This window comes from Rhamphochromis sp. 'chilingali' (genome assembly GCF_963969265.1).
Source record: "Rhamphochromis sp. 'chilingali' genome assembly, chromosome: 17".
NCBI lineage: Eukaryota > Metazoa > Chordata > Actinopteri > Cichliformes > Cichlidae > Rhamphochromis > Rhamphochromis sp. 'chilingali'.
In genome coordinates this window covers 14,721,206-14,739,777 of record NC_137944.1, presented here as the reverse complement: position 1 = coordinate 14,739,777, position 18,572 = coordinate 14,721,206, and the positions used below count along the sequence as shown (strand labels likewise).

General features: G+C 39.2%; 2 protein-coding genes across 2 annotated transcripts; both read left to right on the top strand.

Annotated features, from left to right (window-relative positions):
- The first annotated feature begins 727 nt into the window (after positions 1–727).
- Positions 728–11,960, top strand: LOC308384860 (gasdermin-E-like). Its single transcript, XM_080863491.1, has 10 exons — positions 728–893; positions 2,707–2,942; positions 3,054–3,246; positions 3,484–3,661; positions 6,109–6,229; positions 8,135–8,284; positions 8,620–8,741; positions 8,976–9,096; positions 9,211–9,281; positions 9,821–11,960. Exons 2-10 carry the CDS (start codon positions 2,735–2,737, stop codon positions 10,046–10,048), a joined length of 1,392 nt encoding a protein of 463 aa, XP_080719617.1. The 5' UTR covers positions 728–893; positions 2,707–2,734; the 3' UTR covers positions 10,049–11,960.
- A 901-nt stretch (positions 11,961–12,861) lies between these two features.
- Positions 12,862–17,459, top strand: nup42 (nucleoporin 42). The gene is made up of 7 exons (XM_080862726.1): positions 12,862–13,138; positions 13,950–14,247; positions 14,348–14,436; positions 14,523–14,599; positions 15,276–15,362; positions 15,716–15,818; positions 16,049–17,459. Exons 1-7 carry the CDS (start codon positions 12,967–12,969, stop codon positions 16,558–16,560), a joined length of 1,338 nt encoding a protein of 445 aa, XP_080718852.1. The 5' UTR covers positions 12,862–12,966; the 3' UTR covers positions 16,561–17,459.
- Positions 17,460–18,572: the final 1,113 nt, after the last annotated feature.

The following is an 18,572-nucleotide window of genomic DNA, read 5'->3' as shown; positions in this document are numbered from 1 at the left end:
CCCAAATGCACACCCAAAAGGAGACAGAACTGACTTTAAACAAAAGGCGAGCCGTTTATTAGGCTGAAAAAACATGAATACAAAAACAAAGCAAGGTGAACAGGGGGTGAGAACTAAAACTAAAACCTAAACTGGGAAAACATAAACTGTGATGACTATGACAAAAGTGAACATGATTCTGAAGAGGTACATGCGAGGAACTATGAAGAGAAAACACGAAAAATGAACATGACCTGAACAGACTCATGAAAGACTTTAAACCTGAAGTTACTTAGAGGGAGGAAAACAGACGACCTGAATGAAAACACAGAGACTAAATACACGAAACTTTCTCGTATCCTTTAAATATGAGTTCATTTATTATTTTTTTAAATTATCTTTTTGAGCTTAATGTTCTAGCTCATTTTAAATAAATAAATAAAGACTTAAAATTGCTTGACCACCTCAATGGTTGTGTTGTGAGGCAAGATGTGGTTTGGCTGCTGAATGAACTTTTGCTGAAAAAGACATCCGTTTTAAAGATTACTCATCACATATGAATGAATAATATTAATAAGTTCAAACAGGCAAATCTGCTCATGTCCCGAAACGGACACACAGATACACACACAGATACACACACAGATACACGTCCCAGTGTGCTCATATGATCAGAATTAACTCCAGGAGGCGGTCTTCTGTTAGGGTTAGGGTTGGCTATACAGTCCTCTCAGCACTCGCCTGTAGCTTCTCCCGGACAGTGCTGTCTTTCGGGGATTTGCTTCACAGTTTCGTCATTTGCTCAAATAGCTGTGTGTGAACTTTCACTTAGAAAGCCAAAGGACTACTTTTGGATTTTATTTTTTACGTCATCATCGGTCACATTTCGTTACTGACTGTCAACTCTGAGAAAGGTAAAAACTTTATTTATTGGCTACTGCGTGTCAGTCTGTGTTTCTGTGCGATGACGAGACTAAGAATGGTTTCACTGTCCCAACCTGTGTTGTTATTTTGCGGTCAAAGTATTTTTGAGTCTCCGGCTCCCTTTAAATTCATCCAAGTCATGCGTCTTGAGGCTCGTGCGCAATTGACCTCACTCATTACGCCAGCTCGTGCGCGGCCCCAGCTACTGTAGCTTGAAAGCTTGAACTGGAAAAAGTGGGCTGCCGGAGGTGTTGTGCCAAAAAGTGATTGTCTGCCAAAAACTGATTTCCAGTGTTTCTGTGTATTTTTTATGTGTAATATCTTTACGTATGTTCGTAAATAGACTTCAGTGAACAGGGGATACAAAGGGGTTACATAAAGAATTAAAAAATTATCTGTTTTTTAAGTATCTTTACAACTTGTACTTACATTATAACCAATCCGGTCCTTTATCCCCACTTAAAATATTTTTACAGAACTATTGTAATATTTGCTGCCGTTTCTGCTGTCCTGTTGGGCAACTTACTCTTACAAAATACATTTTTAATGTTAATGAGATTTTTTTTACTGCATAAATAAAGGTTATATAAAAGTCGCTGCCAAAAACTGATTGCGGCTTGTATCTTGTTACACGAATGTTGTTTGTGGCTCAAGATGACTTTATGTCATCCATAAGGGATGCATTTGACATATGTTTAACATATTATAGCCCAACAAGTTACTTATAGCACTTTAAATATGAGCAATCGCTTTTTGGCAAATACCGGAAATCAGTTTTTGGCAGACAATCACTTTTTGGCACAACACCGGGAAATGGGCTGGCACACGTGTGTATGGGGGTGGTCGTGGAGCCTGAGCCGAAAACAGGACTGTCAGAGTCCAACTTTAGCAACCTAAAGCGTCTGGTTATGCTCATCGACACATTACATTACTATAGAAAATCTATCTATCTATCTATCTATCTATCTATCTATCTATCTATCTATCTATCTATCTATCTATCTATCTATCTATCTATCTATCTATCTATCTATCTATCTATCTATCTATCTATCTATCTATCTATCTATCTATCTACTGCATGTGACAGTTATTCCTTTTATGCCCCTTGTTTCCTTGGTTCAGAACACACTAAACAAAAGAAACATGAAATATTCAGAATGTGAGCTTTTACAGTGCGAGTTTGGGGTTAAAGGACAGTCCCAGGTGACATTACGGCAGCTGCTTAATAATTTAACCCAAGTGACTCAACACAGTGAATCTATGTCAAGTCATGGTTAGTTTGCCTTAATCTTCAACGGCGAAGTTGAACATTCTTACATTTTATTCATGAGGATAGTTTTCAAAAGCCTGAGCTCCATCATCTTCTTTTATGTAACATTCCTCTACCATCTAATGCTGCGCAGCCTTCTCCTCCAAACTCCCCTCCCCTCTTTATTGTACATCCAAATATTGTGAATATTTAAACAATGAAAACTGAGACTGCAGTATTAGTGGACCTTGGTGTCTGTGTGCACTCATGTTTTTGTTGTTAAAGTTGTATCCTAACATCCAGGGGACTTCCTCTATGTCCGATGAGTCACTGATTTCTTGCTATTTGGGGGTTAACCCCCCCCCCCCACACACACACACACACACACACAGGCCTCTCAGTCACTCATAAACAATCAAGGGTAGAGAGCTGGAGAGAATACCAACTGGAAATCACCTACAGTTGTTTAGATATTTAAATAAAACACATTAGGGTTGCTGTTGGAGAGAAATTAAGCCCAAGCTGAAACCTTTAATTTCTTTCTCTTCCAGCTGTCTGTGGTGCTCATCTTCTGGAGTCATGTTTTCCAAGGCCACTGCCAACTTCGTCCGTGAGATTGACCCCGAAGGACTTCTCATCCACGTCTCTCGAGTAAATGACTCTCACAAACTGGTTCCCATGGCCCTCGTGATCAAACGCAAGCGCTGGTTTTGGCAGAGACCCAGGTACCAACCAACAGATTTCACTCTCGGCGACTTGTTGCTGGGTGACAAGGAGCTCATCCCGGGTAGGTGTGCAGATTCAAACTTAAGTTGTTACAGGAAAAATGTCGTGCATGTGAGTTCCCAGACACATTTCAACAAAGCTGATATCGGGGTAACACCTTGTGTTTTTGCAGGAGTGTCAGAGTCAGAATTCTTGACCTACAAGGGGACATATGGAGCTAAACTTGCTAGTGATCTGGGCCCCGAAGCCGGCTCTGCAAGTATCAGACTGGAGGGGCGTGGCACTACCAAGCTCCAGTCATGTTTTGGCCAGCTGAAGAAAGAGGAGGTGAATGTGAAGAAGCTATTACTTGACTCGGACAACAGGTATGATGTAATATTTTAAAAGCTTTTTATTTTATTTTTAAAAACTGCTTTCACATATACAGGTTGTAATCAAAGATTAAGGAGATGAGGTCATCAATGGTGATGTAATGAACTCCTTATAAATGTGGACTTCAGGCATCACATGCTAAACACCTCAGACCACAGCGGCGTGGTGTCATTTTCCATTTGTCAATCAGTCTGTCTCAAACCATTAACACCAGCTTCTCTTCATATCAGGTCGGTGGACATGCAGCACGTGCTGGTGAGGCAGATAGAGAAGCGGGCTGAGGTGGTGGGGCTAGTGAAGGAGAGGATCTTCACCACCAGCCCCTGTTCCATCACCCAGACAAAAGTGGAAGAGTGCACCTTTCAAGGGGTGCTCGGGCTGGTTGGCATGCTGGGGAGTTCGGTTAAGGTAGGCCTCTTAAAAGCTTTTTTAGTCATGATGCCATGAGAGTTTTCAATAATTCTATCAGGTAAATTATTATCAGCATATGTCTTATTTTGTAGTTTGATCGCCATAAATTTGTGAAATTCTGTTTATGCACCCCCCAAAATATAAGAAAAAAAGAAATCAGTCAGCCTTCCTCTAATCAATCCTATATGTGTGTGTACAGGGAGTGCAGAATTATTAGGCAAATGAGTATTTTGTCCACATCATCCTCTTCATGCATGTTGTCTTACTCCAAGCTGTATAGGCTCGAAAGCCTACTACCAATTAAGCATATTAGGTGATGTGCATCTCTGTAATGAGAAGGGGTGTGGTCTAATGACATCAACACCCTATATCAGGTGTGCATAATTATTAGGCAACTCCCTTTCCTTTGGCAAAATGGGTCAAAAGAAGGACTTGACAGGCTCAGAAAAGTCAAAAATAGTGAGATATCTTGCAGAGGGATGCAGCAGTCTCAAAATTGCAAAGCTTCTGAAGCGTGATAATCGAACAATCAAGCGTTTCATTCAAAATAGTCAACAGGGTCGCAAGAAGCGTGTGGAAAATCCAAGGCGCAAAATAACTGCCCATGAACTGAGAAAAGTCAAGCGTGCAGCTGCCAAGATGCCACTTGCCACCAGTTTGGCCATATTTCAGAGCTGCAACATCACTGGAGTGCCCAAAAGCACAAGGTGTGCAATACTCAGAGACATGGCCAAGGTAAGAAAGGCTGAAAGACGACCACCACTGAACAAGACACACAAGCTGAAACGTCAAGACTGGGCCATGAAATATCTCAAGACTGATTTTTCTAAGGTTTTATGGACTGATGAAATGAGAGTGAGTCTTGATGGGCCAGATGGATGGGCCCGTGGCTGGATTGGTAAAGGGCAGAGAGCTCCAGTCCGACTCAGACGCCAGCAAGGTGGAGGTGGAGTACTGGTTTGGGCTGGTATCATCAAAGATGAGCTTGTGGGGCCTTCTCGGGTTGAGGATGGAGTCAAGCTCAATTCCCAGTCCTACTGCCAGTTTCTGGAAGACACCTTCTTCAAGCAGTGGTACAGGAAGAAGTCTGCATCCTTCAAGAAAAACATGATTTTCATGCAGGACAATGCTCCATCACACGCGTCCAAGTACTCCACAGCGTGGCTGGCAAGAAAGGGTATAAAAGAAGAAAAACTAATGACATGGCCACCTTGTTCACCTGATCTGAACCCCATTGAGAACCTGTGGTCCATCATCAAATGTGAGATTTACAAGGAGGGAAAACAGTACACCTCTCTGAACAGTGTCTGGGAGGCTGTGGTTGCTGCTGCACGCAATGTTGATGGTGAACAGATCAAAACACTGACAGAATCCATGGATGGCAGGCTTTTGAGTGTCCTTGCAAAGCAAGGTGGCTATATTGGTCGCTGATTTGTTTTTGTTTTGTTTTTGAATGTCAGAAATGTATATTGCCCTCTGAGTGGTAAATGCTGTGCAAACATTAATGTCATAACTCGACAAATATCTCGTAATCTGTGTTCAGGAGAAGCAACTGGAGTTTAGTCAGTATCACTGCCTTGCATTGCTTCACTTCTTCCTCTTATTGTAAAATAATAATTGCTTTTGGAAATTTATGTCTAAAATATTAAATATTTAAAGGAATTATATAACCTCTTACAGATAGTAGACCATTGTTTTTCTTGTTCTCCTTCTTGTCTGTAAAAAACTGCATATTTTGCATGATTTAATAGCTTGTATATCACAAGTTATCAAGTTGTCTCCACAACACCGTGAGACACGTTACCAGTTGCTCATGTTTCTGTGAAGGAATTCTGGCCTACAACATTGCTTCATTTCATTTTGCACAGCTCTTTTGAAGTCCCACCACAGCATTTCAATCCGGTTAAGGTCCGGACTTTGACTGGGCCATTGCAACACCGTGATTCTTTAAAAAAAAAAAGAAAAAAAAAAGAAAAAAAAAAGAAAAAGAAATGTATATTTGTGAATGTGGAGATGTTATATTGGTTTCACTGGTAAAAATAAATAATTGAAATGGGTATATATTTGAGCCCTGCAACAGACTGGCGACCTGTCCAGGGTGTACCCCGCCTTTCGCCCTATGACAGCTGGGATAGGCTCCAGCGCCCCCCGCGACCCTGAAAAGGATAAGCGGAAGCGAATGGATGGATGGATGGGTATATATTTGTTTTTTGTTAAGTTGCCTAATAATTATGCACAGTAATAGTCACCTGCACACACAGATATCCCCCTAAAATAGCTAAAACTAAAAACAAACTAAAAACTACTTCCAAAAACATTCAGCTTTGATATTAATGAGTTTTTTGGGTTCATTGAGAACATGGTTGTTGTTCAATAATAACATTATTCCTCAAAAATACAACTTGCCTAATAATTCTGCACTCCCTGTATATGTGTGCTCCCAGGTGTGTGTGAAGGACAGCAACAGCATTGAGATAGACAGCGATGTTTCTGTGGAGATCCCCTCTGGTACAGTCATCGCGTACAGCATCCTGGAACTGGAGGTTAAAAAAGACGGACAATACTGTGAGTGTGTGTGAGTGAGAGTGTGTGTGGTAAACCACATGTGTGGTTATGAATGTGAGAATGACAATATCACTTTAACATTCTGGTGTGATCTCACTTACCAAGCATACAACCAAATCACTGAAAAACTGCTGCTGTGTGTGGCAAAGGTTTTAAATGGATATCATAGCTTTTCTACGGTCTCTGCTTTGATTAAACACACATAGGTGTTTGCTTCAATGGCCTGAAGTTACCCTGCTGATATTTGTGTGATTATAATGGCAGTCTATAGGGATTGACTCATGTTTGGAACTAGCCTCAAGTGCAACTTTAGAAACTGGGACTCCATGTTGGCTTCATTTTTTTAGTTTCCTCTTGGGGCTAGCTTATATTGCCTGGAATGCCCAGGTGAGCTTCCGACAACTATCCTACAGCAGCCTCCAAGATGGCAGCGGTAGTATTTACAACAATGAAGCAATGATGCAGGTTGTATTCAATCAACAGTCTTATCAGTCTTTTTGTCCTCTGGCCATTTCCCCTGCCACGGATGAAATGCTCGCTTACAGGTATTGTACTGCTGTTAGAGACAGGAGAGGTTAATGAGGGTGTACATGCTCGTCAGGTGTTGTTGTAATTATAGTAACACATGTAGCTGCCATCTACTTATGAAGAGGGTAATCTTTTATTGTGTGGATGCCTCAAAGGCATCCACACTATTGAGTTCCTGTTTCTCTTTATTCTTTATTCCACTATAATCTAGTTGCTTCCGTACGTTTTTTGGCACTTAACTACTCCCTCAGTTTTCAGCCAATTTTCACTGTTCAAACTTTTAAAAATTCTGCTGTTTCTGCTAATGGGTCCTATGACTTTTGGTGCTCATAACTTCTATACTTTTGAGATATTGAAAAAATTTTTTGCAATATTTTTTGCCCATTTCTTCCACATTGTCAGTGGGGTCACTGATTTTCCTCGCCAGGTTGACCTGTGTTTTAGCTCAGTGAGATGAGATGCCGTTCTCAGACTGGGAGGCCCGGGTTCAAATCCCGCTTATGGTAACATTTCTTTAAGTTAACAGTTAAACTTTTTTAACTCTTTTCAACACAAATTTCAGCCTTTTCACCCCTTTTCAGCAAATTTTTCAGTTTTTTCTACTGTTTTCAGAAAAAAACTTTTTTCAGCAGAAATTCTGCTCATTAACCTCTTTTCAGCCCAAATTCTGCTTATTCACCTCTTCTGCAAAGTTTTCAGCCTTTTCACCTCTTATCAGCACAATTCTCAGCAGCTCCTGCTCATTTCAGCAGATTTGTCAGGCTCTCCACCTCTTCTTTGTGAGAATAAGTTTGGCTCAGTGAGATGAGTAGCCGCCTTGAGACCAGGAGGGCCAGCAAAAATTTCTCCGTCTTTACCCCTTTCAGTAGAATTTTTGGCTTTTCACCACTTTTCAGCAAAAATTTTCTGCTTCTTCACCTGTTTTCAGCAGAATTTTCAGTTTCTTCACCGCCATATAACTTTTTGCAAGTTTTCAACTTTTTCAGCTTTTTCAGCAGACAACTTCAGCGTTAAGGCATCCACACAGCATTTTCGCAGGAAATGTAAATTTTTCTAGTTTTATCTCAGTTTACCATCTCCTGTCCAGCCATTTTGCTGCTGCTATGTGTGTGTGTATGTGTGTATCAGATAGGACACACTATATTACACCCATACATGGAAGCCGCACTATAAAGAGCAGTTATTCTTCTTGACTTAGATGCTTTGAAAGGGAAAATAAAATGTTGGGAATAGAAGTGTTAGTGATAGATAGCCAAACATGGTTAGAGGATAGAATAGCAACAGTAAGTTCTTCTGTTTACACACTCAATAATCAGATAACATTTGTGTGTGATATGTGTTTGCCCATGTGTTTATAATGTTTTCTGTATTTTTCAGACATATGTCTACAACCTGGTGCAATTGGAGGCTTTGAGTCAGACTCCATCTCGAGGTCCTGGCCTTCTGATGATTGCTTCGACACAGTGGATGGAAAGTGCAACGAGCAGAAGGTTCCACAGAAAGCCCCCCTTATTGCACTTCATAATGGTTTGTCCCTTCATTCATACATTCACACAATTACTTGTTGATGGAAAAAAATATAACAAATGAAACACAGTAGACTTATGGCAAACCGAGGAAGGTTCCTTTTTGTCCCAAATACAACTGTTATTTTATCCGTCTCACTGAAACGTTGCCTATGCCGTTGCATTTTGTGGTTTATTCTCAAACATTATAGCTGAGCTGACTTTCCTCAGTAGTAAACACTGCCACTAAAACTAGCTGTAATACCTAAAAAAATGATTATGACAATATGAAAGAACAGCAGTCACATGGTTATAATAATCGATAATAAACAAACAGTATCTTCTGGTTTGTTGCAGAATCGCAGGAAAAAGTCCTTTCTCCTCTGGCAAAGCTCCCCCAGCCGACCCAATGGGCTTTATTCAAGAAGCTCCAAGAAACTCTGAATGACAGTGCTGCTCTGTCATATCTGCAGCTTGTGGTGAGTGAAACTGGTAATGCCCTGTAGACCAAAACAAATTTCCCACGTGTGGGACTAATAAAGGTTATCTTATCTTATCTTATCTTATCTTATCTTATCTTATCTTATCTTCGTGGTGACCACTAGCCAGTCGGCTAAAATAGTCTGTCTTGCGGTTGTGTGAATAAATGTGTAACCACAGCATCCCAAAATGTTTATTTTTCCTTCTAATCTGAAGCCCTTTTTCTATGTCAGCTTGAAGATTTGTGTAGCAATGAAATACACAATGGGACCCCAAAAGAAGAGCAGCCCAGTGCAGAGAGTCCCACTGAAAGCACCCTAAATGCAGCGCACCTGTTGGTCAGTGCCATGGAAGGTAAGAGGAAGTTACAGACAAAAAAAAGCTCAGCATACAAAGCAGTGCTGCAGATTTTTTTTTTTTTTTTAGTGGGTTTAACCTCATCATGTGTTCTGTTTAATGTTTTTATAGAGTTGCCCAAAGAAACTCTGGAACTTCTGAGCAAGAGCGCTCCTGACTTTCTGCAGGCTTTCAACATGCTGGTTAGCTAACTTGTTTCAGTTTAGTACACATTGTTGGTAATGATTGGTACCATGATTAGTACATTGGTGGTTGAGTTATTTCAATAATTCAATATTTACGTAGAACACACTCACACACAAAAGAAAACTATGTATTAAAAATAAATTTTACATCTCTAAACATGACAAGCACCTGTTTAGCTTAGTATAAACGGGGAACTAGCTAGCCTATCTCTGTTCCAGAGGTGTCAAAATACACACCTATCTGACCTTCTAAAGTTCAATTAATAATAATATTTCTACTTTATGTATTTTTTACCCCCCAAAATTCCTTGTGACTTTCTGGTGGCTGCTTTAACCAGGCTAGCTATGCTAAGCTAACTACAACCAATTATGAGGTTTTAGCTCTATATCTAATGTTATGACATAAATTTATAGTATTTATTAAACCATTTCATCTTTCTTTATTTTAGTTCTTTGAGGAAAGTAGAATTTGAATCTGTAAACCAACATTTTGCAACAAAAAACTTGTCCACTGATCCACCTACCTATCTCCCCAGGTGTGCAAGCTAAAGAGCAGCGATGTTCTCAACATTCAGTCTCTTCCTGCCCTGCTGCAGGATAACCAGGCCTTTCAGCTGGCAGAGCAGTTACTTTCCTCTGCCAGTGTGATGCTAAGAAGAGACGCTGACCTCCTGTGGATGGAAACCAGAGATAATGCAGGAGTCCTACCAGTGGTCCTCTTCCTCAGCATCCATGGATTGTGTTTGCTCTGCAATGCACTTTAATAGTTGTAGTGCCTGAGTGTGCACTCCCTCTCCTTTTTTATTGATTGTATTTGCACCATTTCTTTTTTTATTTTAAAATCTTATTACATGTAAGCTTGCTATCGTTTGTTACAAGACTTTTTCATATTATTATCATTATTACTTTTAAAACATTGCTTTAGATTTATTACAGAGCAGGGGAAATTTTTTTTTTCAGAAATATGTTTTTATTATCTAAAACAAACATTGTATAACATGTATTTTGAAAAAAAGAAATATATATTGATAGATAGTGATTAATTGAAGGAGGATTTGATATATTGTGGGGAAGCCCTGATATGATATATTGTTTCATTTTCTTACTTTTCACAGAGTTTGATTAGACACCTTAGCAGGGGTCTCGAACTCCAGTCCTTGAGGGCTGGTGTCCTGAAACTTTTACATGTGTCCCTGTTGCAACACACCCGAATAAAATTAGTAGGTCATTAGCAAGAGTATAGAACTTGATTGCATGCTGAAGTGGCAACCCATAACCCTACTCAAGTATAAGTGTTTGGAAAAATGTACTTCTAAAAGTACTTTTATTGAACCAGGTTCATTCACTCATGAGCTACTGTAACATGAATCACATGGCTGAATTGTTTCTATAGAGTCTTGCTAATGATGTATTCATGTGTGTTGCAACAGGGACACATGGAAACTTTTCAGGACAGCGGCCCTGGAGGACTTGAGTTCGAGACAACTGCCTTACAGTAATCTGTCCTACAAGTTCAATCCAGACGTTCTTATCTGCTAGTTTTTGGTACACAGTTTTTTTTAAATTTTTTAGTAAATCTCATCGTTTAGAAAATTTACTAACCAGGGATCACTTGAAAGGCGATTAAGCTAAAGGTAGTTCAAATTTCTCAGCTCAAGAAATGTTTACATGTTGATGATTTTATACAGAAGCGTTGAGCTGCCACCCAGGGAAAAGAAAAATAGAGCTATATCACATTATAACGTGAAACGTTTATTGATCTAACAATATACTTTATATGTTTGTACAATATATCTTTCACATTTGAACAACATAATATCATGTTATTACAATAAACATAATTATCACGTTATAACAAAAAACCGTTTACGTTCGTACAATATAAATATTATATTGTACAAACGTGATAATTATGTATATTGTAATAACGTGATATTATGTTATTCAAACGTAAAAAAGGATATTGTACTAACATTAAAATATATGTAACAAACAACAAAAGTATATTTTTAGATTTTTCATGTCATAACGTAATATAGCTCTGTTTTTCTTTTGCCTGGCTGGCAGCTCTACACTTCTGCAATTTTAAGCTTTTCAATTAACATAAAAAAATCGAAGTTTGTTCCATGCCTATGGTATGTAAAACAACTAGCCTTTCCATATCTATGTGGTGAAAAACATGCTACATGCCAATTCATGCAAGGATTTTTAATTTTAAATGGTACGGCATTGTATTGCTGCTCATCTTAATAATCAAAATAGCATTAAACTTTTTTTTTTACTTAAAGAAAGCTTTATTTTTAATATTCTCTTGAAGACCAGACTTTGTTAAAACAAGCTACACTATAAAATACAGTATTGACATTTTTAAAAAGTAGAGCTTTTATTAAGAAGATCGTGTGTTTTCATATATGAACTATATGTTTTTATGACATTCCTTTTCTCATGACCTTACTGGTACTTACTTTCTAATTTATTGTTAAGAAAGACTATATTACTGGGCTTTCAAAGAAAGTGTTTTGCATGTAGTTGTCTGTATCAAAGTATATCATTTTGATAACACGGAAAGCAAAAATAAAACTTTTATATTTTCTGTGAATTGTGTCCTCCATAGAAAAATAAATGTGATGCAAGCTACATTTTATTGTACACGTTTAGAGAAAGTAGTGCATTGGGGGATTTCTGTATTGAAAACTATAAATGATCATCTTTTACATTTACATTTTTGGAAATTAAGAACGAGTGTGGTGTAGTCGCTGTGTATCAGTGAGGTATCGATACAGATTATTTACACCATTTCTAATTATCTTAAATTAGTGTTTACTTATTTTTTTTACATTACAGTAAGCACCGTAACTTTCTTATAGTTCCACCATAGCTTTTAAGGTTACTATTTACTGACAGCTACAAACTGTAGGTAAGAAAGTGTTTGACATCTTCAGTGTGCTTTTTTTCATAGGTTCAAAAAGTTTCTCCAACTCTGAGATTCCAAACCCCAAAGGCGTGATGAAAGGTGTATCTTGGATTTTAGTCAGAGTTTGTGCAAATATTTAATAATGATTAAATATTCTAAGGTCTTACAAACATTAAATCACTTTTAACTTTAACATTATTACACATCATGCTGTAGCTGTAATTTACATTTTAGAAGTGATTATTTTAGCTGAGTCATGTTTAATAAGATCTTATAAGTTAGTAGCTGAGTGAGTTATTAGTAGTTGTGACATTATTTAACAACATTTACCAAGGACTTTACCATACTTTACCAAGTACAAATACTAATACTACTACAATTTTCAGGTATCTGTAGTTTCTTCTCCTTACATTTTGGTCAAATAAAATAAAATAAAAATACAGATTTGTTTTTCCTTTGGTAAAGGTTAAATTACAAAAAATGAAATAAAATGTGTTTTTAATTTAATATGATTATTTAATTTCTTGTTATTAATATTATTATTTTATATTATTATATAACTTTTGTTAAAATTAAAAAATATCTGATAGAGAAATTATCTGGTAAAGAAATTTAAAAAAAAAAAGAATCCCACCCGAAAAAAAAGACCACGTGGGACGAGTGGTGACGTAAATCTCGTGCGACCGCAGTTCAGACACGGCCAGAAAATATTGCCGAGTGGAAGTGGTGTTTTTGCGCTCTAAAAGACGCCTTTAGCACCTTTTGGAAATGCCTGTGTGCAACTTCTTTCTTCAGGGCCGCTGTCGTTACGGCGAAAAATGTTGGAATGAGCACCCAAGAGGAGGAAGCAGAGGAGGAGGAGGAGGAGGTGGTGGAGGATATAACAACAACTACAGCAACCGCTCCTCTGGTCAGCAACAGCCCAGAAGTGGAGGTGGAGGTAACGTCTTTGATAAGTTAACATTCATCTAAACGTACTTTCAGTTTCTTTAGCATTCTTCGTGTGATGTTTTCGCTCTCTTAGCTAGCTTTTGTTAGCCTTCCTTTACTGTTCCACTGAATTGTAGGCAAATTAAGTTTGCTTCGTGGGTAGGGTATTTGAACAGTGGGCTGAGATTGTGCTTATCTAGGTAACTTAACCATGGAGTTAACCCTGGATTTTCAACTGTGGTTCACTTCTTACTGGGGTGTGTCCCCGTCATGCTAGCTTATTTAGAAATGGAAGGGTAGCCTGAGTATGTTGAATTCACTTCATAGCACGGGGCCCAGTCAAAAATATCAACTCTGTTAAGTTTTAAGTATGTCAACAACTTGGCATATGGGTTTTTTATTTTTTTATTTTTCCCAAACTTGAATGGGCATCACAGAAGAGGTTTTCCTGTTATTCTGAAGCCACATGAATGCACATTTAGTATAGGAGGGATGGGTAATGTTACTGTGTCGTAGTTTCTTTTCCAATGCAGTTATACTAGAAACAAATACATATTTTACAAAGGTCAGGTGTGTGCTAAACAACAGCAATTTAATTTCATGTTACCACTTCATGAGACCTCATGGTGGTTATCAAATAAATGAATGTAAAGCAGACAACCAGCTTTCAGTAAAGCAGAAAGTTGAGGATAAAGCTATCCAGAGAGCTAATAAAGTGATTTAAACAAGGATTAAAATTGGTTAATAATGATGATGCACTATGGAGTGTATTTTACACAATTTGTAATGCTTTGTGACACTGGTTTGTATTTTGATTCCAGGGTTTGGAAACAGAGTCTGGGTGAATCCTTCCCAGCAAAAAGGAAACTACATCCAGCCTTCATCCTTCTCTTCTCACGGAAGTGACGACTGGGGTCATGGAGGAGGTGGGGGAGGGGGAGGAGGAGGTGGTGGTGGTGGTGGAGGGCGAAGAGAAAATGTGAAGAGCTCCGACTTTAGTTTCTCAAGTCAAAACAGATTTTCAGCTCTTAATACTCCCAGCACCTTTGACAGGGGAAGCAGGGGGGGAGGAAGGCCAGCGGGAGGAACAGTTGGTGATGAAGACGACGACAAAAAACTGTGAGTCTTTATGAGAAAACATAATGTTCTTTTTTTTTTTTTTTTTAAACAAATTTTTTTTATCAGTCGTAAGGAAATCATTGTCATATTTGTTATCCAGGGAAGTTATTCAGATGGACATGGATGTTTGGGAGAAGTCTGGCCAGTGGGGATTCTCGTGTTATTATAGCTTCAAGACACTTGTATCTGGTGTGTATGAGATTTTTCATTTTAAATGTATATTTTTAAAAACTGAAACACTGGACCTGAACATGTTTCCTATGTTTTGACTACAGGTTTCACTGACCTCTCCCCTGAAGAGCTCCGGCTGGAATACTACTCCACAAGACCTTCAGGAGATCTGCAGGGCTACGTAAGTGTAGTGTTCCTTAGTAATGTCATGTCTGTTTGGCTTTGGGTCAGTATTCATCTTGTATAGGATAAAGGTCTAATCATCTCTTAGTTTACTCAGATTGCACAGAGTGTATATTTGTTAATAATTTGAATCATTTTGGATAAGGATAAGTGTAAGATAATGGGGAATTTCAGTTTTTACTTTATAATTTCTTTAGCGTAAGATTTACAGTTAAATTGTATTTTCTTGCCTTATTTAATTTTTACGTACTGTTCCTTTAACACACGGTAACTGTGCACGGGGGGAACGTTCGCGACGGGCAGTGTGGAGCTACGGGGGCTTTAACTAGCTGTGGAGAAAAACAGTTTCTTACTGTGTTTGCAGTGTACAGGAACATTCAAACGGGTCACTGTATTTCAAAACTGTGGAAATAAATGTTTGCCTGTTTGTTTTTCGACTACAAGCGGACTTAGTGCAGTTGAACATAATCCACAAAGACACGCGTACGGCCCGACTACCAGCTAGTGCTTCCGCGGTATCACATCTTCGTCGTGGATAGAAGCATGGCCCCAAGTCTTTTTGTTACATGGGCTTGATTATTATAATCAAGCTCTAATTTAATATCGGAAGGCAAAAGGTTAAATGTGTTTAAGTATTTCTAAGAGTATAAGAAATTCCTCTTGTCTGTGCTTAGATGAATGGCATCAATCAGCTGCTCAGTCAGTGGAAAAACAGAGTCCAGGAATTGAAGATTATGAATCCAGCCACTCGTGCGGCACTGGTAAGACACACAGATCCTCACAAACATCGCTTCCCAACTTTAGATCATTTGTTACAATTCCAGAGTCCATAACTGGTCCCTAATGAGACGTGAAAACCAAACAGCACTGAGAAGATGTGTTTAGATTTTTGCCATTAGGTGTGCATGTCAGCAGTGTGCAGCAATGGAAATGTCAGAATACATTTTCGTTTAATAAAGTTTCCTTCTACTCTTTGAACGTATCGAACACCTGGTTTAGATTTAATGCTGACGTTCTGATTTGACACTAGCATTGCTCCTGTCTGTTTTGGGGCTTTTAATTCAGTGGTTTTTTTTTTTTTTTTCTTTTTTTACTTCATTTGTTTTCATTGTAGCTTGCAGAATTAAATGGTGCCGCACCTCAGGGATCTTCAGGTGGGTTTGGTTCGACAACAGCAACTGGATTTGGATCCTCAATCTCCAGCTTTGGAAGCAAAGGTAAAGATTAACGATTTCTTCATTGAATCATAAACTGTCTTTCTTTTTTGAAGGTACTTCCCATTTCTAATGAGTTATGATGCTTGAGCAGATTTTACAGAGACTGCATGTAGTTTAGTATTTTAGCACTAAATTAATCAAAGTATAGGTTTTCAGAATTTCATAATAAAAGGTATTTTATAAAATTATCCATCACTCCATGATAACTCTAAGTCCTTCTGTTCCTGCAGATTTTGGTGCACCAGCCCAGGCCAGCGGTTTCAGCTTTTCTGCTTCAAATAGTGGATTTGGCTCTGCAGCCACACAGTCATCTTCAACAGGTTTTGGTGACATCTTAGCAGCTCCCACACAGCCTCCCTCTGGGTTCGGCACTGCGTCCTCCTCTACACCTTCAGCTTCAAGTTTCTCCTTCGCCTCTACCACCACGGACAAACCAGCACCTGCGTCAGGATTTGGATCTGCCTCTGGATTTAGTTTCCCCACTGGAGCAAGCAGCAGTTTCAGGGTTGGAGCCCCTGCGACAACAGGAAGCAGCAGTCTTTTTGGGCAGACAAGTGGAGGATTTGGGGCAGCAGCCACTCAGCCCACTTCAGGAACTGGGTCTGCCGAAGGGGCGTCAGATAGTCTGTTTTCCCCTGAGAGTAAACTGACCGAAGAGGAACTGAGTCAGTTCAAGGCTAAGAAATTCACTCTGGGACAGATTCCACTGAAGCCCCCCCCTTCTAACCTGCTAGTGGTGTGATACTGTGGAGAATATGGGTAGATTATTAAACTAAAAACTATAATTTTGTGTAAACTTTAAGCTTTAAACCTTTTCCGTGCAAGTAATTTTGAAGATGTGGCTGACATCCACACACTTCTCCTCGGTGTAGGTGGAGAAAACTCAGTTTGGAAGTGTGCTGTGTACTTTCGAGCTATCTTTTGTCATAAAAAGTTCTATTTTTGAACGATTTTAGGTTGCATGGGTTTTAATTTGTTGATTTTTTTTTTCCCTTTTAAGTACCTAAGGGTACAGCAAGAAAAGTTGATGGGGAAAAAAATCTTTTAAAGGTTTATTTTAATTTTTAATGATCAAACATGCAAAATTCAGCAAATCAGCTTCTTGAACTTTATGTGGAGTAAATTTGAGATTATCTGTGTGTTGGGCTAAAGGTAAATAAATGTATTTCATTTAAGGTTTCATGGGATAGGAATTCTTGCTGTAATTACATGTGTCAGTCAGAAGGTGGTGTCACAATACAAGCTGTCCATGAGGGTTTTTTTTTCTTTATTATTATTGTTATTTTTTCTGCATTTAAGTGTACTTGTGTTTTAACCTAGAAGTACTTTTTAACTTCAGGCTACTTTTCCCTTGCAATGTAATGTGATAAAACAACAAAATCAAGGCCTGGAAACCAAAAACAAACATTTATTCACACCAGATTTCTGCTAACAGAGAGCAAAGTGAGGCAGCTTCCAAATGACAGAGAATAAATAAGCTGTTCAGAATGTATTTATTAGGTGCTGAGCAAATGGTGGGACAGCAAGAGTGATCCATGTGACAGCAATAAACCATTCTGCTGAGGGGGCTCTACCTCTGCTGACTCGAGCATATTTTCAGCTGACGGGGAGTGCGTAGCTTCAGTTGGAGGTGAAGCTGGGTTTCGTGTTTGCCTGCGTTTGTGTGTCCGTGTTTTACAGCCAGGTCAAAAAGGCCTTGTAGATATAATTAATACAAATTTTGTGTTCTTATAAATACTGAACATTAACTGTGAGCAACAGTGTGCAACACAGTCATTTTCTCTCCTGCTCCTCTGTCCCTCAGCAGTAAACTCCCACCCACCCCCTGCTAGAAGATGATAAATAATTCAGCTGATTAATGAACGACTGAAAAAGACACGCTCTCATGAAAAGGCACTTGCTCCCTCGTGCCGCTGAAATGTGTTTGTATTGCTGTCCTGTGACTTTTAAAGCAATCTAACTGATAAATAAGGGCGCTTGTGAGTGTTTGTTACCCCACCCCACACCAAATAAGCAGGTTTGCTACGGCATCAAATCGATAGCATTGCTTGTGTTTACGTAGGGTATGCATGAGTGAGGGGATGAGTCTGTGGATACCTGAATACACACACAGAAACGCACGGGGTTTCATTGGTATCATTTACTCACTCTCAGATACATCACCTCAGTGATGATGTGGGATTGCTCGTCTGACCAGTTGTGCGTAATCTTAACACACATGCGTACCCTCCTTTCCTCCCATGGATCATTAAATATTCCCCAAGAGGGACCCTACATACAGGGACTGTCCTCTCCCCCTTCCTCTTCACCCTCTACACCACAGACTTAAGCCACTGCACAGAGACCTGCCATCTTCAGAAGTTTTCTGATGACTCTGCGGTGGTTGGATGCATCAGCAGGGATGATGAGACAGAGTACCGGGCTGTGGTCGACTCCTTTGTCACGTGGTGTGAGCAGAATCATCTGCAGCTCAACGTGGCAAAGACCAAGGAACTGATCGTGGACTTCAGGAAGACCAGGAAACACTTGACCCCTGTTTCAATCCAGGGGGTCAGTGTTGACATTGTGGAGGACTATAAATACCTTTGAGTACACATTGACAATAAACTGGACTGGGCTAAAAACACCACAGCACTTTACAGGAAGGGCCAGAGTCGTCTCTATTTTTTGAGGCGACTGAGGTCCTTCAACATCTGCCAGAAAATGCTGAGGATTTTCTATGAGTCTGTTGTGGCCAGTGCGATCCTCTATGCT